Source organism: Protobothrops mucrosquamatus, unplaced genomic scaffold (assembly GCF_001527695.2).
Source record: "Protobothrops mucrosquamatus isolate PMUCROS unplaced genomic scaffold, P.Mucros_1.0 scaffold63, whole genome shotgun sequence".
NCBI lineage: Eukaryota > Metazoa > Chordata > Lepidosauria > Squamata > Viperidae > Protobothrops > Protobothrops mucrosquamatus.
The window spans coordinates 1-26,633 of NW_015386442.1; the positions used below are offsets into that span (position 1 = coordinate 1).

General features: G+C 36.3%; 1 protein-coding gene across 1 annotated transcript in view; it reads left to right on the forward strand.

The window, feature by feature from the left end:
• The first annotated feature begins 9,882 nt into the window (after positions 1-9,882).
• PPFIA2 (PTPRF interacting protein alpha 2) overlaps positions 9,883-26,633 on the forward strand; it is a 157,088-nt gene continuing 140,337 nt past the window's right edge. The window contains exon 1 of the mRNA XM_029283365.1: positions 9,883-9,982. Coding sequence (XP_029139198.1) covers positions 9,902-9,982 — 81 coding nt within the window. The 5' untranslated portion in view covers positions 9,883-9,901. The remainder of the gene's footprint in view (positions 9,983-26,633) is intronic.

The window sequence follows — 26,633 nt, forward strand, 5'->3', positions numbered from 1 at the left end:
GGAAAGGGGTAGGTTTGTATTATAGACTTATATGTATATATATGTATGATTTCTTTAAGGAGGTGTCCGGTGGCGCCCCAACTGCACAAGACGGGATGGTTGAGTGAGGAAGGGAGGTAGGAAAGAGGGAGGAAGGAGGAGTGGTGGTAGTTTGAGAGGAGGAAGGTGTGGTAAGTGGAAGAGGGCGGTGCGGGGGGGGGGACACCGGACACGTCTGTGAATGTATTGATTACTGTTATTTCTTTTGGTTGCTATTGTGATAAAAGATCTATGTTTTTGTTTTTAATTGAAAAATTAATAAAAAAATTATTAAAAAAAAAAGACACTCAAAATAGCCAATGAATTTCTGCTTTTCACATTAGCAATACAGTTAATAAATAAGAGCACCAAGGCTTGTACAAACTGGCTTTAAGAATTAGCAGACTTGAAGAAGGCCCACCTTACTCCATTATTCATTTTTTATAAACATGCTGAATAAGATTATATTACAGCAGTCCTGTAGATATTGTTATTAAAAGCTTTTTAAAATAGTTAATTGCTCTGCTTCTATTTTGTTGGCCATTAGGATTATTTTAAATTTATTTTTTATTCATATACAACTTAAAAATAGTAAGCTGGTTTAACCAAGTTTCCACAGAAAAGAGATAAAATATAATCAATTTGTTATATCATCCTTACATGTCTTTAAAGACATGCCTAAAAGATCTAGTCCAGCAGTTCTCAACCTATGGGTCGCGACCCCATTTGGGGTCGATCGACCATTTCACGGGGGTCACCAAGCAAGGCTGTCCACCATTTTTTCCCCTTTTCCGGCGGGTGCCTTACTTCCCTTGAGCTGGGCCAGCTGGTGGTCGGCCTGCTCCGTCTCTGCCGCTTGCCAGCTACGCCTCGGCCGGAGCAGGGGGCGGAACCACGCATGCGCGGCGCTCCCGGGCAAGGAAAGTCCTCGACTTACGACCGGTTGGGTAGTCCTCGACTTATGACCGGTTTAGTCCTCGACTTACGACCGGTTTAGTCCTCGACTTACGACCGGTTTAGTTCTCGACTTATGACCGGTTGGGGGTCGCGGCATTAAAAAGGTTGAGAACCACTGATCTAGTCCTTGAAAGAGTACAAATCTCAGATCAGTATAGTATTTCTGTGAACTTAAAAGACTATTATCTTCTTTTAAAACTTTGGCTAAAATCATGCAGTATTTTTCTCATTAAGATTTAGAATAAGCATATAATTACATAGCTGCTCTTTTATTAAATTGAAATTCCTACTAAATATGTTTATCTTAGATAAATGTGTATGCCTTACGAGAATACCATTCACACCATTGCCTGAAAAATGTGCAATACTCCCTCAATACCTCTTGAAAATGCAAGTGTTGCCAACATTGTGCAAATATTTCAGTGTGATCAATCATTTTCAGGTATAAGAATGCTAAGAACAAATGTTGGGAAAATGTAATTTCATAATATCAAATAATAAAAGAAGTTATTAAAATTTTTGTCCAAAATCTAAAATAAAGAGCAACATTAAAAATGAGAAAAGGGAAAGAGTATATGTCTTTCTTCATTATTTTGAATATTTTCTCTCCAGTCTCTCTTTTCATCCAACTTCTAGGTGTTCATACAATCATAACACTGGTGGCCTTCCAGTTTTTATTAATTTCTTCTACTTGGTACTCAGAGTCTTTGTTCTGAATAAACTTGCATAGAATTGTACTGTAAACCCAAACAGCCTTTGTTCAGTCACATTGTGACTTACTTCACTAATAATATACAAATTTATGTTAATATTTCCTTCAATGTAAGAACTACTTGATGTAGTTGGTACAATAAGTGTAGATGAAAGGATATTAATTATTTATAGATTTAGCCTTGTATGGTATCTCAGGCTATTTACTATAGGAAACTTAAATTGCAATACTCCAGAATATTTTGTGATTTTTATTTTGGAAACAGCCCACCATAATATCAATTATAAACATTTCCATATAATAATAATAATAGTAAAGTTGGAAGGGACCTTGAAGGTCATCTAGTCCAACCCCCTGCTCAGGCAGGAAACCCTATACCATTTCGGACAATGGCTGTCCAGTCTCTTCTTAAAAACTTCCAGTGTTGGAGCATTCACCGCTTCTGGAGGCAGGTTGTTCCACTGGTTAATTGTTCTCACTGTCAGGAAGTTTCTCCTTAGTTCTAGATTGCTTCTCTCCTTGATTAGTTTCCACCCGTTGCTTCTTGTCCTGCCTTCAGGCGCTTTGGAGAATAGCTTGACTCCCTCNTTAACATGATTATGCCAACTTCCACCAGAGACCAGATAAGGAGCTGGATTCTCTCCCAGTTGAAGGTTTCAAGGGTTTTAAGGGGCAGCTCCACTTAGAGAAAATTGTAGTACTGTAATCTAAACATGAGTTGATAAGAACATAAGAGACCTTGGCTGCTGCATCTCATTCTAGGATAGGTCATAACTGGTGAACCAGCCAAAACTGACCAAAAGCATTTCTTCCTGGCTGTCTCTGCATATGTACAAATGCAGTTACCTTGCTGATTTGTGTGCTGAGATAGGATTGTAGTAGGTATTTTCTCATGATGATGATGATAGTTTTAGCTTCCTCTCTGGATTTCAGATTCCAAGATGGGTTTTCAAAGGTCTGTCTATCTTATGTTCTGAAGAAAATACTCACATATGATGATGTGACATTTCTGTCTTTTTATTGTACTCCTTTTCTCTATTGTGGCAATGAAAGCTATGCTGTTGTCATTCCTGCTTATGAATATGAATTTGAGAAGCCTTAAAGTAGGATAGAAGAGATGGATTTATTTTAATCTGTTTTCATCTGCCTTTTCATTGGACGACTGCATAAAGTAAACTTTTGAGAGTGTAATCATTCAGATAATCCATGCATGGGAGTATATAGCATAAAATTCTGACCATATTTTTTTAATCTTTTTTACACTGTGACATTATCAGTTGCAAAGTAATATATTGCAAATATATTATGCCTGCATTATGGTTATATTTATGTTTAGATTAATGTTCTTGTCCTGCAGCCTTGCTTTTATTTATATTTTTTAAGCTATGACATTGTTTTAATTGTTGGTTGTATGCCGACCAGACTCATGTTCATTGAGATGGGCGGCCATATAAATATGAGAACTTTAATGCACTGTAAATATTTTGTAGAGCACTTGAACATTCCAATTCAGTATTAATTTAAAATTAGTAATTAATTTAATTAGTAATTAAATTAATAAGTATTCATTTAAAAAGAGACAGTTTGGTATAGTGGTTAGTGGTATAGCATCAGCCTATAAACTAGGAGATCATAAGTTCTAGTCCCATCTTAGATACAAAGCCTGTTGGGTGACAAATGACAAACCACCTCTGAAAAAATCTTGCAAAGAAACTCTACAGCCTTGTCCAAGCAGTCACTAGGAGTCAAAAACTAACTTGAAGGTACGTACACAAGTGTATGCAAGCACATGGATGCACTCAAACACATAATCACTAATTTAAAAGTGAATGTGATTATAAGAAATGCTCCTTTTAGTGTAATAGTTAAGATTCTAGAAACTTAATGTTATTTTATAACTATTTGAATTAATTAGTTATTAAATATAATGTGTTACCAAAATACTCAGTACATGAAAAAAGGAACATATTGGCTTGTTCAAAAACTTCTTCTGTTTTAGAAAGCCACAGTATAATATCTTATTTTTCAGAGAGTTATCTGTTCAGATGCACAATACATTGTTCATGGGAATTCTTTCTGCTTAATTGTGTCATTGAAAAATAAATGTATTTTGTTGTAATATTTTATTGCTTAAGTAGAATACAGATAGTGCTCATTTAATGACAGCAATTGGAACCAGAATTTACCCTTACTAAGGGATGCTGTCATAAAGTGAGATGTAACGTGACCACACTGCTTAGTGACAGCATTTCGAGCAGTTCCCAGTTACAAATAATTAAGCAAGGACTTCACTGCAAATCGTGATCATGTGATTGCAGGATTATAGTTGCCCAGCACCCAGATTGTGACCATGTGATTTCAGGGGTGCTACAATGACCAGAACTTCAAAGACCGGTCATAAGTACCACTTGTTCAGCAATATTGCAGGTTTGAGCAGTCATTGAGCAAGTGCTCATTAAATGAGCACCACCTGTTTTTAAACATTAGCAGAAAACAGTGAGACAATATAAGCCTTAAACGTATATGCTGATAGATATGCAAGTACATGTGAATGATGCTAGTCTGGTCCTGTACTATGTCAGATGTTGTCAGTGTCTCTTAGAGGCCTCTCCAGTAATAGTAGAAACCAGCAAGCATAATCACCCTAGTTGCTTTGTGCATTGTCCTGCTCGGGGAAGCATACCTATGAGAAGAGGCAGAATGAGAAAAGCTGTTGAAAAAGTGTTGCTAAAATGAACTTGTAATAGACTGACTTCAGATATTTCCTATGTTGCCCAATAGGGAAGTTACATGATGTTAATAAGGAAGTCACATACCTTTCAATTTTCATAGTTTTGCAGACTTCTCCAAGCTAGGGAAGTCTTATCTTAGGCTCTTGAACAGTTATTCCCAACAGGGCATTTCCAAATGCATAAATGAATTCTCACAATTTTCAGTTCTAGAGACACTATTTAGGAATTGTGGAAGTTTGCTTATCTGGAGGGCGCAAAGATTTGAAAAAGCTGGTCTATAAAAAAATGAGGCAGAGACTTAGAGACTAAATTGATACATTTTATCAAGTCATGTGTACTTAAACTACAATTGTAGTAAATTCTAATGAATGACAGCTGAATGGGTTCACACAACCCTAAGTCATGGTTTATAAATTATGATCATTAGGTTACATATTACATTATATTATCTTGTGGTGGGTTTTGTTGAGGCTCAATATATTACCGTACTTACGTACCAGTGCCTACATACTTGGAAGAAATTTTTAATCATTTTTTTATTAATTGTTGAGAGAGAGAGAAAGATAAAAAAGAAAGAAAAAGAAAGAAAGAAAGAAAGAAAGAAAGAAAGAAAGAAAGAAAGAAAGAAAGAAAGGAAGGAAGGAAGGAAAATAGTTGATACAAAGATATAGTATAAGACAAAAATGCTATAGAAATTTTACAGTTACTGCTTAGAATATTGTTGATGAAAAATTAGCCATAAAAAACAAAATATTTTAAGCTATTTTTAAAATAAGGAAAGGAATGTTAAGAGAGATTTTTGAATATTTGAACTTAGTGTTAAAGTCTAACTTAGTTTGTTAATTAAATACATTTTCTTGAACAACATGGTATTTAGAAGAATGCACATACATATGAAATTAGTATAAGGCTACATCCTGAACCATCTGGCTGCTGGTGCATGACTTCTATTTTAGCCTGTTGCTCTTGTTGCCCATCTGGCAGATAGTTTAAGGCTTTGCGGACCATGCTGTCCTAGACTTGCACCCTTTGTTTTTAATTCCCTGTCAATTAGCTTGTAAAATTAACTTCATTGCCAGAAGTTATCTTTGTCTTTATTGGTGAAAGGTTATCTGATGAACATGTGATACTGATAATAGAATGAAATATTTAAAGTAAGCAACTTTTTTTTAAAAAAAAGTAAAGCTCAAAACAAATACCTTTGAAGGGCCATGACCCCTGAATTTGTGTGACCTCCCTGTGAATAAATTATGAGCTTAGCAGTATGAAATGTGCCACTATCTGTTTAGCAACAAATGCTAAATCTACATCCCATTCTTTATCCCTTTGCACATGCAAGTTGCAGCCCTGCCAGAATTTGGTCTTGCTGCCAGTTTGTGCAGGCAGAGAAGAATTGAGTTCTGACAGTAATCTAAATTTGCTTTAACAAGCTACCAGTTGTCCTAGGCTCTGGCTGTATATGTTTAAGCATTAACCTTGTCTAGGCAAAGCAGGGCTGAGTTCTTATTAAGTCCCTGGCTTGTCCTTGAAAAGCTGAATCAATGGCAGAGCAACAATCGAAGGATGTAAAACTACCCTCTGCCACCTGCACAGGCTATAATTCCTTTCAGATTTGTTTGTTTAGTGGATTAAGTGCCACAGATGAAAACCTGTGTCTTAAAAACAATTACATTAGAAAAACACAGGACAAATAATAAAACCCTGAAACCAAGGAAAAAAAATTAAAATCCAGACCATTCTAAAGGCAATTAATTAGTTGACCTAAAATTGCTCTTTTGGGGGGGGATACTAAGCAACTCTTTTTCTGCAGTTCCAAGACTTAAGTATTATTCCTGGTGATTTAAGAATAATTTTTTTAGAAGGCAAAGAACATAATAAAAGAAAAGGTAGTGTTTTAGACATCCTCCTCTCAAATGTATCAGAGTTCTAAAATCTTCACTAGTAATCTGATGCAGCATGGGAATATTTGGGAACTGCATCTGTTTTAATCAACAATTTGGATCAACAATTTAAGATATGCTGACGATACAATTCTGCTTGCCAGTAAGCATGAAGACCTTCAGCTCCTCATCAACAGAGTCACAGAAATATCTGAAAAATACGGCTTGAAGGTTAACACCTTAAAAACCAAGATCATGGTCATCAGCAAACAACCCGTTAATTTACCACCAATAAATTTGGAAGGAATACTATTAGAAAAAGTTGAAAGGATCATGCACCTCAGTTCTAATTTACATGAAAGCTGGGACATGACCACTGAAGTAAAGACAAGGATAGAGAAAGCTCGAACAGCATTCTTCAAAATGAAAAAGGTCTTCTGCAGTCATGACATAAGCCTAAGATTGAAAATCAGGCTTGTCAGATGTTATATTTTTTCTATCCTGCTCTATGGAGTAGAGAGTTGGTCTCTGACAGAAGGCCAGCTGAAGAAACTAGAAGCATTTGAAAAGTGGATTTACAGGTGGCTGTTACATATAAGCTGGGTTGACAAGATCAGAAATGAGGAGGTGATAAGCTGCCTGGGAAAGCCAAGGGAAATCATCAAAACAATTAAAAAACAAAAGTTAGAATATTTCGGACATGTGATGCGATACCCAGAAAAATATGGCATACTCCATTTAATCCTCCAAGGAAAGATTGAAGGCAAGCGAGGTCCAGGCAGAAGAAGAACATCGTGGCTTCAAAATCTAAGGGACTGGTTTGGACAAAACTCAGCAGCACTTTTTCGTGCGGCTGCTGATAAAAACAGGATCACCAACATGATCGCCAACGTCCGATAATGGATATGGCACAAGAAGAAGAAAGAAGATCTGTTTTAATAGAGAGACCATCTATTTGCTGCATATGGTCTCATGTTATATCTTTCTGGCCAACTTTCTGAGTCTTCTTCAAAGTGCAGCCTATGTAGAGATCATTACAGCAATCCAATTCTGATACAACTAAGGTAGGGGTTACAAAGGTCAAATCCATGTTGCTTGAGAAAGGCTGATGGCACAGTAGTCTTAGCTAGGCAATGCTCTCCTTTATATGCTGTTTTTCAGTGTTCAGGTCTAACATACTGAAATATAACAAGTAATGGCATTTCAAGTCAAGCGATAAGCAGTTAGCTATGAGGCTTCCAAACAAAGGTTATCATACACTTCTGGACATTGTTATCTGATATGTGCAAGATTTCTTTCATAGATTATATTTTTAGTTTCTTATTTGTGCTCTCTATTCTGGAGATGGGAAATAGGTTGTCTTGTTTATTGAGATTCTTGCACAAGAAGAGTTTCCATAATTGTTGAAAGCCATTACACTCCATCTGATCTGAAGCAATTTTTAGATGTATTTTTGGGAATTGGGTTCAGGAGCAAAGGAAGAATGATCTATGGTTGGAGACTATTCTGCTTACAGAAGAAAGAATATAGCCAGGTACTGTATAGTCTTAAAAGCCCTGAAAGTACAGTATTTTTAAACATGGATTCCATGCTTTTTTTCTTGTCTAGAATAAATTTCAATGCTCTGTTGGACAGGCTTTGACTCTTACCAGCATTCTACTATCTGATCACCTATCTACATTCTGAAACATTGGAAGTCCATTATATACATTATTAAAACTCAGAATGTGTTGAGAAGGTGTTCAACTGTTCATGTAGGAATATGCTGTGAAAGATTTTTGCATGAAGCATAATGTTACATTTCCTCTGAAAACTGATGCAAAAATCTGACTTAAAGTAATTTTCTTGATAAATTCTATTTTAAATATATATTTCTTATACTTTAATGCCAGCAAACAAATATTTCTAGAATGAATGTAGTACTAGAATTTGCTTCCAGTTTCTTAGGAGTTTTTGTTTCCAGTGAAAGAGATTTCTGTTTACTGACTTATTGTCAGAATGCTTAGGATTTTTTCTTTTCAAATTTCTCTTGGCAATACAGTGGGGGGGGGGAGTTTGCAATAATATATATGCTATAGAATTTCCCAATTTTTTCTGGGTTCAGCACCTTTAGTATCACAATATTTTTTCCACACACCTCTGGCAATTCCCAAACTGTGTGCTGCAGAAACTCATCACTACCAGTTTCTTAATTAATTTATGATGGACACGCAAACACACACACACCCCTATGGTCACATGATCTCATTTTGAACACTTGGCAAATGTGTCATCTATACAGCAATTTGCAGCATCCTGCTATCACCAACCAAGATTTGTGATATTTTTTTCCAGTTTCTGGCAAAAAAATGCCCATTGAAGAAAATGGATTTGCTTAATGACCTTTATTTAACTATCATAAAAAATAGTCATAACTTCAAATCCAGTCATGTGATGCCTCAATTATGACCAAACAACTTATTACTGTAATTCCAGACTTACTTATGGTTGTAAGTCAAGAACTACCTGTAGTTCCCATTGGTTAAGTAACAAAATATTCTGGGGCATGCTTCTGAGTTTGCTGGACATCCCAGGGCACCACAGTGCATAGTTTGAGAACTGCACTGTGAAAACTGTAGTCTATATAAATGTCAAAATACACATTTAACCACCCCAAAACTGCTTCTAACATTCAAGCATCATTTAAGGTTGATGTTTTGTATATCTAGAAATACCAGCTTCTGCTGAAATGCAGATGAAACCATTTATTTTTGCTGCTTATAAGGTGTCAGAGTAGTGTTAATTTTTTCCTGTTCTCAGAACAAACTGAAAGTGTGTGAAAGTCAGATGCATAATAGCATAAAAATCTTTTCTGCTTGTTCAGTTTAATGCTTGGATGAGTTTTTTTAAAATAAGAATGGTTATAAACATTTCAGTAATCAAAATTATTCAATGATGTTATTACTTACATGTTGCTTTTCATCTGAATGTTTCTCTGGGGAAAGAAAACAAAGCTAAAGTTGCAAATATATAATAAAGACATAATGTTTCTCCAGTTATTTTATATCATTGTATTTAACAAGCAACACTTCATTTCAAAGTCTGAAAACCTAGCTGCATTCCTTTCAAATTTCCCCCTCAGAAGAGGTCCTCTCTATTCTACCTTGCATGCTTGCTTGAAACCAAGCTGTGTGGTAATGGTTAACAGGGATGTTAGCATAATCATTCTGCAAGCCTGTAGATGAGGGAGGTGATTATCACTAGGAACAGATGGGCAGAGTTCAAAGCATTGCCAGATCCTGCACCAGCTACATTTTACTGTAGGTTTTGCTCTAGCATTTCTTTCTTTCTTTTTAATACAAAGTCTTGGTTTTATTCCTATGCCATTTTAAAAGCTGGCTGAAGTAAAGGTTTTTGACTGATAAGTCTGCTGGTTAAGCTTACGAATGTAGACATGGTGTGTTTGCATGCTGTCACTCGTCTCTCTGAACGGATGGAGCAGATGTCATATTATACAGTTCCTCCCTGAAACCTATGGAAGGCTTCCTCTTGCAAGCAGAGTGCTGCTGTTCTCTGCCTTTTCCTGTAGCTTCTTGAGGATTATATTGTGCCTGGAAACAGAAATGATATTCTCTGAGATGAGCACGCTTTCTGGGTCTCCTAAATTGCATCCTCCTAATGGAACTCGGTTTTATACTTTCCAGGTAAGTAGTAACATTTCATTACTAAAGTTAGGAAGTTAACTGCTGCTAAAAAGTTCAGAAGAGTCTGTAAATGAAATCAGATCTTTTAAAAGACTCAGCAACAAATAGTGGGAAATCAGATTCAGTTCGTAGGATACATTATACCACTCAATGTTACTGATATCATTTGGTGTTACTGTTTTAGGAAAAAGTGCTTTTTTATATTGAATGGTAAGAATATTTATGAAATAGGAATAGTGTTCTAATAAAGCAAACTATCTTCATTGAAAGTTTTCATGTCACGTACTAAGAAAAGAAAATAAGATTGTTGCAATCTTCCTTCCTTTCTAAGTTAATTGTGCTTGATTTTTATTTGGAGGGATTTGGAAGGCAGGAACAAATCTGCAAAAGTGTAATATGCACCCCCACCTCCACCCATGAAGATCTTGCTTTCTAACCTACAGCTAAGTTCAGCTTAAAATAAAGGTCCTTCTGTGCTATAGGAAGGATAACAAATTTTTTGTATTTTCTTGCTGAAATGCCAATATTTCATTTTCTCAACTCTTTCCACTATCTGAATAAACAGATCCCTTAATGCTTAGTTTAAGAGAAATATGTGATTTTGCCTCAGTCCACATACACAAACACACACAGATGCATAAACACCAGTTTTTCCCCCCAGCTTCTTGATTATCCAGCAGAAAATAACCACAAGTAAACTCTGTAGCTATCTATCCCTGCACAGCAATCTACTTTTATCTTTACTTAAAATAACAATATCCTTTTAATTTCATCACCTTAATACTTTTGGCATAAAAATAAACCTTCCTGTGTTCATTTTTTCAATCCATTTCTGTTGTGGTAATTACAAAGTAATGATCCACAGTATGTCTGTGATAATAGAATATATTCTATAGAATATATATATATTCTCCCAGATAAAAATGATAAAGAAACAAATGGGTTATACAAAACCTATAAACTTCAGAATAATCCACTTCACCAATTGATTCTTCTATTGGTTTCAGGTCATATTTTTCCCTCCCTTGTTAGGATTCTATTTTTAATCCTGCCATCCTGTCCCTTTCTACCAATACCTGCAGGCTGTGTTGAAACAATGTGTTATCTTTCTCACAGTAATATTCTGCTGATGCTGGCAGTGATTCAGAGACATGAGTATTCCAGGACTGGTTATTTAACAGCTTATTTCTTCCTACCTGTGCAAGAACAGGATTAAACTCTGCAGTCTTATAATTGGACTCCCATACATTTCCATGCACCATATGTTCCCTATATAATATACTCACCACTTTCCCCATAATATCTGCATTCCAAATATGTCCCTAACAAGTACTTCAAAGGAAGCATTTCTCTTCTGGTGGTTTATATGTGCTGTTAAACATTTTTGCAGTTTGTTTGGGTTTGGCAGTGTGCAATATAAAATCAATCGCTGTGACTTATGGTTTATAATAATTGATTGGATACCCAATCAATCACAGCATAGATAACGAAACATGGTTAAATGTGTATTCTTATGAGACCCAAATTATCTCCCTTTATGAGTGTTTTCTTTTTAGAAAAGAATAGAATTGTGGGACTTGAAAGCAGAATTAATTTTTCAGATGTAAAACTTAAGTCTAATTTTGAAAAATTGGCACATTCCCCAGTATTTAATTATAAATTTATCCTTAAACATGCCTCTCTTATGCATAGCTTGCAGTCATTATTCAAAACAAACCACATAGTATACTCCCTTTTTATCAGCACACATACATCTTAAAGTTTGTTCAACCATGTTTCCATATTCAGAAAACATTCTCCCAAGACAACAAATTCATCTACTCCCATGAGTTTTCACCATTTATCTATAACTTGTTCATTCCATTTCCTCTAACATTTCCTACAAATCCTTTGGATTCTCAACTAATGACCTAGCATACAAAATACAAATTCACATCCTCAAGCCACACACTTCTAATGTCAACCCAAGCATTTATTTCACATTTATCCATAAATACATTAAACAAGGTGACACCAGCCATTTTTGTCACTGTTCAGTGCTGAACTGTTTCCAGATCATCCCATTTATTCTCATGGGTTCTTTATTTCTTCAATGTTTATTGTATTCAGCAAAAAATAATGTTCAATTCCAAATTTGTGGAAAGATTCCATAATTCAAGCTTATTTATTCACTTTACCATACATTTCTCTACATCAGTAAATATACAGTAAACTATATATTTCACCAATGTTAGGGAGCATTCATTTGAGTGCCAATCAATTTTTATTCTCATATAGTTTCCTAAATTAGTTTTTCTAGTATTCCTTTAGTTCAATTTCATCGTGAATAAATAAATTTCAATAGAATCCTTACACTTGTCATCTAAAACCACATACAAAATTGTGGTTATGCTCAGCCTGGAGATTAGCTTTTCATTCTTGAATGGTATCTTACTGCAAAATAATCAGTAGCTTCCAATCAAGTTGAAGCTATATTCCAACTTTTAACTAAATGCTAAGGCTGTGTAGAATGTCAGATTCAAAGGAAAAAGAATGCACAGAGGGCATAAATGTAACTTCTGTATACTTTTTAAAGAACTTAAGCATTTTCCTGGGATTACACAACTGTCCTCTGATTTACAAATCCCATTACCCCACAAAGAGGATGGTAATGGCATCTCAATAACAGCTTAGTAAAGTCGTCTACTACCATTGTCTTCAGTTGGATACTACTAGTACTAGTACTAGTACTACTACTACTACTACTACTACTACTACTACTACTAATAATAATAATAATAATAATAATAATAATAATAATAATAATAATAAAGTTGGAAGGGACCTTGGAGGTCATCTAGTCCAATCCCCTGCTCAGGCAGGAAACCCTATACCATTTCATTTCAGGCAGGAAACCCTATACCATTTAGACATATCCTTTCTCTTGGAGGCCATACGTAATTATGTGTGATTCTAATATACTTCAATTAGTTACTTTTAAAATTAAAGTGAGAAAGCCTTAACCTATCAAATTTATCAGGAACCTAGAAATTTCAGTATGCCTTAACGAAAAAAGCTTGCTGGGACCCCATAGTGTAGCAAGACCTCTACATGATTGTTCTGCCACAATTTAAAGGCAAGATTTCCCATACAACTAAAATAAATATATTTTTGTTGGGCCTTTGCAAAAAGCAATTCATCCAGGGATTTCTGTATGTACCTGGAAGGTTAGGTTATATGGGAAATTCTCATTGGGTGTATAAACATTCAGACTGTAACCTAGGCATGTATTTTGATTATAGACATATTTTGGTGCTATGGAAAAGAAAACTTGAGTTTGCCATTTTAATATCTTGTGTATTTGACCTAAAGAACAAATAGTCTAAATAACATCATGTTTACCCTCCAGGGGTAGATAATAAAGACACATTCAAATCACATTCTCCTTTGAAGAGAGTTGGCTTTTGATTTAAGCTGCCATATATACTCATATATCAGTCTATTGGAGATATGTCAAATTTCTAACCATAATATCTTGAAAATTGTACCATCTGGTAATAATCCAACCTGTAAAATATTTATATGTTTTAATTGTCACAATTGGCTTATCCCCAGGTGGCAGATTTTTCATGGAATTGAATTAAAAATTCAATGGTCAGGTTATCCATGACTGAGTTTTTACATCAGTATAAAAGGAGTATATGGGTACTATATACTTCTGAATAAGCCCATCCACAGATAAGCCAAATCCAATTTGGGGGAATATTTTGGCATTTTATTCTTCAAATAAAAGGTAAAGGTTTCCCCTGTCCAGTCATTTCTGACTGTAGGGGGCTTATCTCTGTTTCTTAGCTGAGGGAGCTAGCGTTTGCCCGAAGACATTTCTATGGCCATGTGGCTAGTATGACTAAAAGTCCAGGCACACACACAACACTATGTTCTAAATGTTATATGGTAAGTAAAATAGAATTAATTTAATTGATTTAGGCACTACCCTACCTCAGAACAACTCTGGGAAGCTCATATCACAACAAACAAATTAAAATACAATATGAATAAGAAAAAGACAAGATAAGGGGAAAAAAACAAGAATCTGGCCAACAACATTCAAAACACACATAAACATGTCCCTAGTCTAGGCCTGGGAATACAGCCAAGTCTTTAAATTTTAAATTTTGATTTAAAAATGCATTATTAAATTTCATGTTATAAATTAACTCAAGCTGTGTAGATAAAACTAGGTTAAATATGATGATTAGCTATAAATTGCTTTTGAAATTGAATGCTAGTAATATAATTGCTACAACTTGAATATATTGAGCAAATGAGATATGTTCGTAGCACATAACATAACATAAAATTAGTTATTAAAATATTAAAAGGAGACACAATGCTTGCCCTAAAACATAGTATCTCCCAATACTGCAGGAATTCAAATGCATTTGTGTTAATAGTAGAAGCATGGTGATTTATTAAGTCTTAGAATCAGTCTGGATTCATCCCAGAAAAATTCAGAGTATGATTTCCTCCAGGGAAAGATTGAAGGCAAACGAGGTCCAGGCAAAGAAGAACATCATGGCTTCAAAATCTAAGGGACTGATTTGGACAAAACTCAGCAGCACTTTTTCATGCGGCTGCTGATAAAAACAGGATCGCCAACATGATCGCCAACGTCCGATAACGGATATGGCACAAGAAGAAGATGATGATGATGCAGTGCTTATTAAACCATTTGCATTATTTCAACATGATTTCAAAGTGCAGTAGCAAAGTAAATAAAATCAGAAATCTTCAAAAATTAAGCAAATAAGCATCAATTTAATAGTACAACATTCAGAAATTAAATCATTTATAAGCCATAATTCATTGATAAAGGCAACCATGAAATCCTTGTAGGAATGAAATTAACTATTCAAAGCTTGGAAGTTTTCAGTATAATACAATTTAATTGTTCTTTCTAAGTACATACAATATGATTTCCATCTATCTCTGAAGAACAAAACAAATTGATTCTTTTTCTTTTTCTGGGGAAAAAGATGATCTGATGTACTTTGTCTTTTGTATACACTGGGTATATTCCCTTAAACTCACAACAATAAATGTGAAGGAATCAGAGTTCTAGTTTTGAATGATTGACAGATTTTAATATTTGGTACATAACATCAGTTTGTGCTGACACAGATAGGCAGACAGACGGATATATAAATAGATAGAATCAGTGCTGGATTCATCAGAAGAAAACAAGCAGAATTAAGTACCAGTAACTTTAGATATGACAGAAAAAAGCTGATTTAGATTTTTAGAAAGATATTAATTTTGTTTCGGGCTTTCACTGCATTTGTGGTTGTTTTCAGTTTCCAGAGCAACCGTTCAACTGACACATAGGTAAATTGGTGTTCAGAAAGACCCTAGAAAATTTTAACACTTTCCATACAATGAAGCTGACCTAGGAAAAGGAAATGTTAAAGCCAAAAGATGCAATATTTGTTTTGTAGCTTAATAAAATCAGTATTAAAATACTTATTTTAAATTATAGTTTCATTCAGAGATCAATAAGTCCATATTAAAAGAATGTTAATATTGAGAAATTGCAAATGTGCCAATTCTCTTAATTAAAGTAGCTTTTCAGTGTGTGGTGAAGCTCAATTTGCTTTTGTGCTTTTGTTTCTAATGCAACCACATTAAAGCAGTACATTTACCAGGGAAATTGAATTCTCATTTGAATTAAAAAATGTTGGTGACAGTGGGTTACCTTGGTGAAAAGAATACCCTTTTAACTGAAAAAATGTTGACAAATGAAATTGTAGGATAAATATATAACAGAATAACAGAATTGGAAGGCACCTTGGAGGTCTTCTAGTCCAATTCCCTGCTCAGGCAGGAAACCCTATACCATTTCAGACAAATGGCTGTCCAGTCTCTTAAAAACCTCAAGTGTTGGAGCACCCACAACTTCTGGAGGCAAGTCATTCTACTGATTAATTGTTCTAACTGCCAGGAAATTTCTCCTTAGTTCTAGGTTACTTCTCTCCTTGATTAGTTTCCATCCATTGCTTCTTGTCCTGCCTTTATATGATTATTCAGTATATTGTTAATAATAATTAACCTGTTAATTGGTAATATAAATAATAAATGATTATGCATTTAATATTGGTCTTGTAACCATTATTACAAATAAATATATTAAACTTTTAGGAATGGGGATTTAGCATTCTATGAATTAATGTTTTCTTATCTATGGTTTCATTATTTGTAAGTAGCAAGAATTTAATAGCCAAATTTTTAAAAAGTTGTATTTGTATTTGTGGGCAGACACATGTTAATTCAGATTAGTAATATATTTTCAGAGTATTCATTTTTATTGACATAGTGAATCATTTTTGGGAGATAAGTTTAATGGTGAGAAAGTGGGAGCTTTCTGAGTCTTGTAGAAGTTTCTATGAGTGGAATGTTCTTTCTCAGAGCATTCTTTCTCAGAATATTCATTGAGGATACTTTTTTTCAATTGGTCTTCCATACTATTTCTGGCTTTTGGTAGTAGACATACAGATACAAACATGTAAATAAATGAGCAAATGTGTCATATACATTTATTCATTTATTAGTGGAGAAGAATTTTCAGAACACGTGTGATTAGTCTTCAATAACTCTATGCAGGAAACTTGGTTGTTGCGCAGCTGGACTTTTGCTATGTGGATTAAGTTGGGCCTCCTGTGAAGATGAGTTTAAGGTACAACTGATCTGAAACAGAGGAGTCAGGCTGTTGGTAGAGAAAATCTGCTATTGAAGAATAACATGTATGTTGTGGTTGCTGCACTAGTTACCAGTAGATCTGGAGGCCCAATTCAAAGTTCTGATTATTATTATCAAACCGTATTTGTGTAGCAGTGAATTATATGAGAGACTGCCTTACCAAGTAAGATTAGTACATCTTCAGAAGATCTTCTTAAGATAGCACTTCTGTGAGAAGGGAGAAGGACAAGCCTTCTCTCTTGTTGTCCCATGCTCCACATCATGGAATTGGCTGCCTTAGAGGTGCCTTCATTCTTGAAGTTCAGGAAGGCACTGAATTTTTTTCTTTTTTAATTTTAAAATGGGATTTTGGCACCCGATGATTAAATTTGTTCCTGATAGTTTTATTTATAGAGCAGCGGTTCTCAACCTATGGATCGCGACCCCATTTGGGGTCGATCGACCATTTCACGGGGGTCGCCAAGCAAGGCTGTCCGCCATTTTTTTCCCCTTTTCCGGCGGGTGCCTTACCTCCCTTGAGCTGGGCCAGCTGGTGGTCGGCCTGCTCCGTCTCTGCCGCTTGCCAGCTATGCCTCGGCTGGTGCAGGGGATGGAACCACGCATGCGTGGCGCTCCCGGGCAGGGAAAGTCCTTGACTTACGACCAGTTTAGTCCTCGACTTACGACGGTTTAGTCCTCGACTTACGACCGGTTTAGTCCTCGACTTACGACCGGTTTAGTCCTCGACTTACAACCGGTTGGGGGTCGCGGCATTAAAAAGGTTGAGAACCACTGTTATAGAGTATGGTTATATTATGGCAGGGGTCTTCAAACTTGGCCCTTTTGTAACTTGTGGACTTCAACTCCCAGAATTCCTCAGCCAGGCATGCTGGCTGAGAATTCTGGGAGTTGAAGTCCACAAGTCATAAAAGGGCCAAGTTTGAAGACTCCTGTATTATGGAATGTTTTACGTCACTGATTTATTATTCACACTCAGCTTCTTGTGATATACAATTTACTATAACTGCAGCATATATATATACAAATGTACATATATCTCTGTGTTTTGTGTCTATGTATGTTTGTGTAAAACATTTAAACACGAGAAGCAGTTTTGGTATGTTTCTCTTCAGGATCTGACCCTCATCTATGTTTTGAAATGATTTTTTTGTGAGCTTCAAAACCAAATCCATTCTGCATTAGGGGCTGTGTTCTGGTGTTTTACTTCTGTTTTATGATCCATCTGTGACTGGTGCTAGAAACCAAGGTAGCAAAGAAAGCTTTCAAAGAGCAGATTGTTCTGCTGAAGGCTGGAGGTAAAATGAGGTTAAAGTCTTTGCACTTAGCCTAATACTCCAAGTTCTGGTTCTTTGCTTGAAGAAGGTGACTTCTTAAGGCATTAACACCCTGTTCTGAAAATAAACATTTCTTCTTTTTATAGACTCGTAAAGGTCATTCACCCTGTGATTCTGGCCAGGGACAGTAAAGTGGAAATCACTAAACCTCTCAGATGATCCAAGGATCTGTAAAGCTGTTCTGATGGTTTCTGGTTCCGAATTTTCAGGCTTTTAACCACCAGCCTAAGCCCAGTGTGGTTCAGAATTTCCAGATATTGCTCATTTATCTGCTCTCAATCAAAGCTTGAAATGAAGTTAAAGTGATTTAAATTCATCATAGTTCACGATGTTCTTGCATTCTGAGATAATTCCACTAATCTTGTGTGATGACCTTCTAGGTTTCTCTATAATATAAGATGCTATTTTTAACATTCGACTCCCAAGGATCTGTCTTTGCCTATAGTCTTGATTCATACCTATTTTATGCAATATTTTTTTTTCATCCCAGTAATGGCTTCAATTATTATGAAGAACATTTTAGTCTATGTGTGGGTGGTTTGATAATATAAAAGGATTTATGCTAGCAACAGAATTGGGAAAAAGGAAAAGAAGCCAATTAAAAACAAGGACAGTTTGGTTGCCTCTCTTGAATATATTATACCAAAACGTGAAATGAAATTGATATTCATAGTAAAGAGTAGTCACTTCAATATTCAATATTCTTGAGTAAGAAACAGGATTATCTTATGCAGGCGGGGTTTCTTAAAGGTAAAAACTGTCAACATAGTAGAAGAAATTAGAGTTGATCTGCAAAGAATGCAAAGCAAAACAAAATGAAATTTGCAATTGTTCTCAAAACCCTTGGGACTATCCAAAAGGAAACTTCCTGATGAAGAACATGTAATTGTCAGGAAATGAAATGACACCTCAAAATTAGAAAAGTTCTGCATGTTTGTGTTATAGGGCAGCTTTATGCTGCATTAACTTCAAGGAATCTTAATTCAACCTATCAAAAAAAAAAGTTGGTAAAAAAGCAAATTTCTAAAAAAAGGAAATGTCAGTTTAACCTGATTTTAATGGACTTAAATTAATACATGTTAATTAATTTAGTAACTAACCTTGCAAGGGCTAAAAGGAGAATAGAACATATCCTTGTCAAATAATGGAATCTCCACTCAACTGCATAAATTAAAACCTGGAAATGCTTGGTTAATTTTTTTCCACAGCAGAACCTGCCCCCACAATATATCGGGAAGAATCACATGATTTTAGTGACAGAAATACACGCATCCTCTTCTGTTCATGTGAGAAATATGAAGAGACCAAATGCAAAAAAGATTGGTTAGAATTATGACTAGACAAACAATTGCTTAGGGGTGGTATGGGGATCAATGCTATATCCTGATAAATTGAGCAGCCTTGTTTCCCGCTAGTCCAAAAAGGAAATGTACAGAGGTGATAGAAACTAATAAATAAATGTATCTGCTGAATGTATATATACAACCCAGTTCATATTCCCAAGGCACTGAATGTTCTACATCTGCTTTCATCATCTTCTACACAACTCTTATAGTACCCCTCCATTTAGTTTTCAACCCTCTTTCCAATAAACTCAGTACATTGATCTGCAAAATCTTTTTCTCCCAAACTGCATTGTAGCATCTAGGGATTTGTTTGACTCCTGTTAGTGCAAAAGAAGTGCTAACAGTGATGTCTGTACTAGGAAGCTGGTTCCTTATGACAGAGGAAGCACTGTCCAGCACAATCACAGGCTTCCTCCAGATACTTGACCAGTCTCCTGATTTATCATTACTTCTCCAAGCTGTCAGTCACCTCCTTGGTCAAGCCCTCTATATAATGGCTTAATTGCAGTTTTGGAACTGTTTGAGATATGTTCAGCTTCACACATGGCTGGTTTGGGAAGCTGAGTGAATTTGTTTCTGATTCTTTGCTAGCTTAATTGAAACTAAAACAGTGCTATTTCTTTTCATAGCGCTGCAGCTCTGAAGATTTTTTAGGAATGCTTTCCTTGTTCCAGGTCCTGTATCCAAGGCAAATATGACTATCTCCCCATCTGAGTTTCAGTATTCTCTCTGTAGACATCATTTAGAAAATACCTTCCACACTCCAGTCATATGCAACCATGGTTACAGTTATTGGGGAAAAAAACCTGGTTGGAAAAATGGTGTCATGCTATCATTTTGCCTTCACAATTTAACAAAAAAAAATATCATGTTTGCAGTCAGCTTCTTTTCATACAAACATGGAGATTTTCCTTTCTTTTTGCAAATGGCCAAGCAAATACATGCATCTTGAATTGAAAATCTGGTTGGGAAGTAGCAATTTATTTTGTAAGGGGAATTGTGTTGCTCCAGGATCTGCAACCACTCATTGGTCTCAATAAAGTGTTTTGCACTGTGCTATTAGTCAGCTGGAGGGCAAGCATTGATTGGCTGTTAGTGTGTGCTTAGTGTTCTCAGCATTTTGAGCTTGAGATTGGCAGAATTGAAGAAAAACAAGTCATCTTTGAACTGATTTATGAGGAATCGGGGAATGGAAATAATGGGGTGCAAGACCTCTTTGTGAACTGAGCAGTCAAGAAACAGTTGTGGACTTTTCTTCTACTTAAAAAATACCAAAAATACCAAGGATGAGAAAACAGTAGACAGAAAACAATAATTCCTAATCAATAATTATTATTTCCATGGGCAAATATATGCATAAAGAAATAATAACAGATCTAGAACACATCCACATCCTTTCCTTTCCTCAGCTCAAAGGTGTCCTGTTTACCTTTTGCAGATGACATATCTTCACAATCGAATCTCCATCTCATTTCCAACCTACTACTGAGGTCAGATGAAATCAGATCATAGTGATCTGGCAGGAAAGTGGTGTTTTCTGTGGAAAAACTGATGAAACTGTCCTGGGCAAATTTCCTATTGGATTGCAGGAAGAAATCTTTGGAGATTAGCAACCTGTGGGATTCTAGTTGCCCCTCTGCAGGACTTTTCATTCATCCCTCCCCCCAATAGCTGATGTGCTTCGTTCCTTGGTGCTCATTTCTGTTGCAGCAACTAATCTAGCATCTATCTATCTATCTATCTATCTATCTATCTATCTATCTATCTATCTATCTGTCTGTCTGTCTGTCTGTCTGTCTGTCTGTCTGTCTGTCTGTCTGTCTGTCTGTCTGTCTGTCTGTCTGTCTGTCTATCTATCTATCTATCTATCTATCTATCTATCTCCATTTATTATTTTTATATATTATTCAAGGCAGCAAACACCACAATACTTCCAATGTAATTTATTATATTTTGTAAGACAAACAAAAATATGTTGTTTCTTAAATCCAGCATGTGGTGTCAGTATTTCAAGAGAATTTGGGATTAGGTTGACTAATGTTGAGAAATGTCATCATGAGTTGTAGCTAAAGAAACAAAGCTTTTTCTGCATAATTTGAGAAAGGTTTCTCATAGAGTTCTGGCAACTAAACAAAATCTAAACCAAATGGTGCTAATGAACAGTAGCATTTTTAGTGCTCACAAATTAGAGAGAAAGGTTTGTGAACTTGCATTCAGTGCATGTTTTATTAAACAACTCTATAAGGACTTTATGTTAGGAAGTGGTATAACATGATAAAAGGATAATGAGTTAAAATCATTAAAATATCTTCAGCATGGAAAACTATGGTGATCATCCATCCAAGTGGCAAATAAATGTTCAAACTGGCATCTGGTCAAGACATATTTAAGGGATGAGTATATTCCAAGGCCACAATCCCAACAAATTAACCTTTCTAGCAAGACCACACTTTAAGACTTGTCATTATCGATGTTATTTCGTATTGATTAGATAACTGGTCTGTGTGCTGTGCCTCCTTTTCTGTGCTGTGGTGGCATCATGCCAGAAGAGGGCATTATTGGCTTGTTATCCACTGCAGAAAACATTATGGTAGCTACTAGTTTAACCCAAGTGATGAAAGATCAGCAGGATGCTACCCCAAAGCTGTCAAAATTCTTTTCTGGATCCTTAGTCTGAATAATTTGTTTTCAGCAAAAAGCAAACTACTTATATTTTCCCAACTTACTTCCTTGTCTCCTCTTCTGCTTTTCAGATTTTTGATTAGCTAATTGACGAACTGCTTGCTGGCAGATTGATCATTAAAATCCATTAGATTGTTTTGTTTTACCCCTTTCAAAAATGATTTCAGAAATGTCTGTCCCAAATTTTGTAAGGATTAAAAACAAAGATAAAGGCACCAACAAGGCACATTCAAAATAAAGAGACCCAAGAAAAAAATTAAAGACATGTCTGTTTTCAATCCATCTGCAACTTGAAATCACATTTTTTTTCACATTATACCTTAGAATAAGATGAAAATGGATGAGGTGTGGAAATAAGTTTCACACCAGAAAAGAGCTCTGGCTTCCATGACCACCTCTGTAGCCCAGAGAGAGCGTTACTGTTATGTCCTGAGCCTGCTGAAGCATTGAGCAGGCTCAGAAATGTTGCAAAGGGTCCTGGACAGACCAAAAGCTGCCCGGGACCAGACTGGCTGTCTCCAGCCTTGCGCGCATGCGCAAGGCAGGAAACAGCCTCTGCAATCATTGGTTGACGTCAGTGCTTTTTTTCTAAAAAAAAAAAAAAGTGCCGGAACTCAAACACGTCATACAACCCGCCTTGCCTACCCTACAAGGTTCCATCCAAAAAAGGTGCCGGAACTCCATTCTGGGCGTTCTGTGAGAAAAAAAGCCCTGGTTGACGTTGTCCGGGGATAGGACACTATAAAAGGCTTGCGAGCCATTTTGCAGTTGTTGGTTGTGGAAGTGAATAATAAAGAAAGCTTGTTGTTACATGATGCGTCTCCTCTTAATGCCTCCAACCTGCGAACCTAACAGTTACCCTCTGGCTCTCTGTAGAGTGAGTCAGAATGGTTTCCAAGCAGGCCTTTTAAGATAAGTTGATCTGCTCTAGATGATCAAGATTGCTTAGAGGTGATGTAAAGGGCAAATATTTTTTTATTTGGGCTGAAAAGACTGGGACTCAGTGAAAGTAGTTTGAGAACTGAAATAATATCATTTGCATAACTTGCCATTTTAAGTAACTGGCTAATTACTAACAGCAGAAAATGTTATACAAGTTGCGTAGTTCGATGATATTGTTTTGTTTCATTTCTTGTCATTAGATAAGATAAAAAAAATCTGTAATGTTTCTTTTCTTTTTTCTATGGACTCCTGATTTTATAATGGCAAACTATCTGAGTATACAAATGGTACAGAGAGCACCAAGCACCCATCAAATGGTACATTCTTTAGAACTACCAGTTTGAGCTATTTGAGCTTTTCCTTTTATGGAACTTAAATAGCCCCCAAAATGAGGATCTGAATATTAATAAAAATTAATACAGAGGGATACATTATCTACAGATGCACAAATACATATGCCTTTGATTCATAAGAGTTATAGGATGGGGTAAGAAGCCCTGATACAGCCTCATTTAGTGTTTGTATGCTTTGTACAATTAAAGACTTGTAGTAATGTATTACGTATGTACTGTACACTCACCAGGAATTGGGGCTATATCCAGTAGTGGGATTCAAATATGTGAACAACTGGTTCTCTGTGTGGATGCCACTTCTGGAAGTCCATTCTGGGCCTGGGCAACAAAAAATTAGCTACCGTTTCTGCCGAAGTGGTGCGAACTGGCTGAATCCCACCACTGGCTATACCATTCCATGAATCCATCTCTGTACCCCTTGTATGTATTCTTATAGATGCCAAATAGTATACACATAACTGTTCATATGTCAATTATTTTGCCCTTAAAGTATGTCTGAGAAATATGTATGATTTAGTAATATTTGGATTTTAAGCTGAAGTTAAAAGAAATAGACTGAATGATCATATCATTTATATCATTCGTGTAAAAGGAATGACAACTACTGTATGCTCTTCTATCTCACATTCTATAACTAGAAATAGAGAGAGCTGGAGAAAATCGCTTAAAAGTTTTGGCTGACAGTAAGCATCACTTTTTATTCCTGTCTGCAAGCATTCTGATGAAAGACTTTACTCTAGTAGAGAAAACGGATCTATATGTGTGTAGATTTCTATTTTTATTTCAGCCAACTAATCTAAAGAAACAAATTCAACACAACACATTTACTGTAACAATCAAATGCAAGTTCATGTTCTTTTTTGACTACTGCATCAAATGTTTATGAGTAGCCTATAAGCACTATTTATAAATTCCAGACAGTGCTTGTCCCATTTAGTTTTAAACCACTTCTTTGGCATTGATTGGCAGCTTGTACGAAATAGAACATTTGGCAGCCTAAGAAAGGTAAGGAAGCATTGATAACCCAGCACCTCCAGTATTTTTTTATTATGCTTTCTACTTAAAAAACATATGTCATGCCATATTGAGAATATAGAAAAATACAAATTCAGGCTGTCCCCCAAAACCTTATGTGGCTCTCAGTACAAGAGGCATTCTAAGATTATAGACCAGAAATACAAATGCAAATGGTTAATATACCATGAAATGCTAACGTTTTGTCAAGGGTTATAATAAATAAAATCAAGGTAAGATTTGTTGGAAGAGGAACATACTTGACAATGGTTTATTTATAGTTATCAGAAATATTTAAAGTGGATAAAAGAATTTATGGTACTGAACATTGTTAGAAATGATTTTGAAATAGTTGTGTACACATCATAAGTATGTGATTGCTAAAATATATAAACTTTTGTTGAAATTTAAAACAGAAGAACAAGTTATCTTCTTTCAAGATATAAAAGCATCTAGCAATCAGACGGCTCTAGTAAATTATCAATTTTACCTTATGTTACCAGACTAATCCCTGTTTTAATTATTGTACCTTGTGCATAACTGTATTTGACTAATTCCCAACAACTGGTCAAAAACTAAGAACTGCTTATATGCTATCAGCAAGAAAAGATTACAGCATGAGAAAGAGGAAGAATGAATCCTGGCAAACAGATAGTGCTCAAACTGCCCAAGCAACCAAAATAGATGATCTAATGGAATTTTTTAAAAAGGTGTCTGAAAACAAAAATATAAGTAATGACAGTACTAACATTTGCATTATTACTAAATAAAGCCCTGAGCATATATTGAATTGGACCTTACAAGAGGATAGTATAGAGGAGTATACCACTTATAAGAATAACAATTCTTTAGACATCTTAAATATGGTAATTCCACCACATCCTATCTACCCCCACCCCTTTGATGTATTTACTTGATGATCTTTCCACAAAAAAANTAACTTCTTCTTTAAGAGGCTCCTCTATCCTCCACTCATTACCTGTATTAATGGCACCTGTTTGAACTTGTTATCAGTATAAAAGACACCTGTCCACAACCTCAAACAGTCATACTCCAAACTCCACTATGGTGAAGGCCAAAGAGCTGTCGAAGGACACCAGAAACAAAATTGTAGACCTGCACCAGGCTGGGAAGACTGAATCTGCAACAGGCAAGCAGCTTGGTGTAAGAAATCAACTGTGGGAGCAATAATTAGAAAATGGAAGACATACAAGACCACTGATAATCTCCCTCGATCTGGGGCTCCACGCAAGATCTCACCCCGTGGGGTCAAAATGATCACAAGAACGGTGAGCAAAAATCCCAGAACCACACGGGGGGACCTTGCGCACACTCACTCAGGCCCTCGTCATCTCACGCCTAGACTATTGCAACGCCCTCTACATGGGGCTCCCCTTGGGGAGCATCCGGAGGCTCCAGCTGATCCAGAATGCGGCTGCGCAGGGGATTTTTGGGGCTCCTAGGAGCACCCATGTGACACCTCTCCTGTGCGGGCTGCACTGGTTGCCTGTGGCCTTCCGGGTGCGCTTCAAGGTGTTGGTGACCATCTTTAGAGCGCTCCATGGCAGTGGACCAGGTTATCTGCAGGACCGCCTTCTGCCACATACCTCCCTTCGACCAGTCCGCTCCCACAGATTAGGCCTCCTCAGGGTGCCGTTGGCCGGACAATGCCGGCTGGTGACCCCCAGGGGGAGAGCCTTCTCTGTGGCAGCTCCTACCTTATGGAATGAGCTTCCCCCTGACCTCCGTACAATGGGGGACATACGCCTCTTCCGCCGAGCCCTAAAGACCTATCTGTTCCAAGAGGCTGGTCTGGCATAAATCTGAAACTCTACAATTTTAAATTGGGTATAATTTTATATTATTATAGTGGGTTTTAGGACAGGACAAATAATTTAATTAGTTTTGAATATTTTTAAATATTATGGTATTGCTGTTCTATTAATGTGCCTGTTCACCGCCCTGAGTCCCGCAAGGGAGAAGGGCGGTATATAAATCAAATAAATTTGAATTTGAATTTAGTGAATGACCTGCAGAGAGCTGGGACCAATGTAACAAAGGCAACTATCAGTAACACACTACGCCGCCAGGGACTCAGATCCTGCAGTGCCAGACGTGTCCCCCTGCTTAAGCCAGTACATGTCCGGGCCCGTCTGAAGTTTGCTAGAGAGCATTTGGATGATCCAGAAGAGGATTGGGAGAATGTCAGATGGTCAGATGAAACCAAAGTAGAACTGTTTGGTAGAAA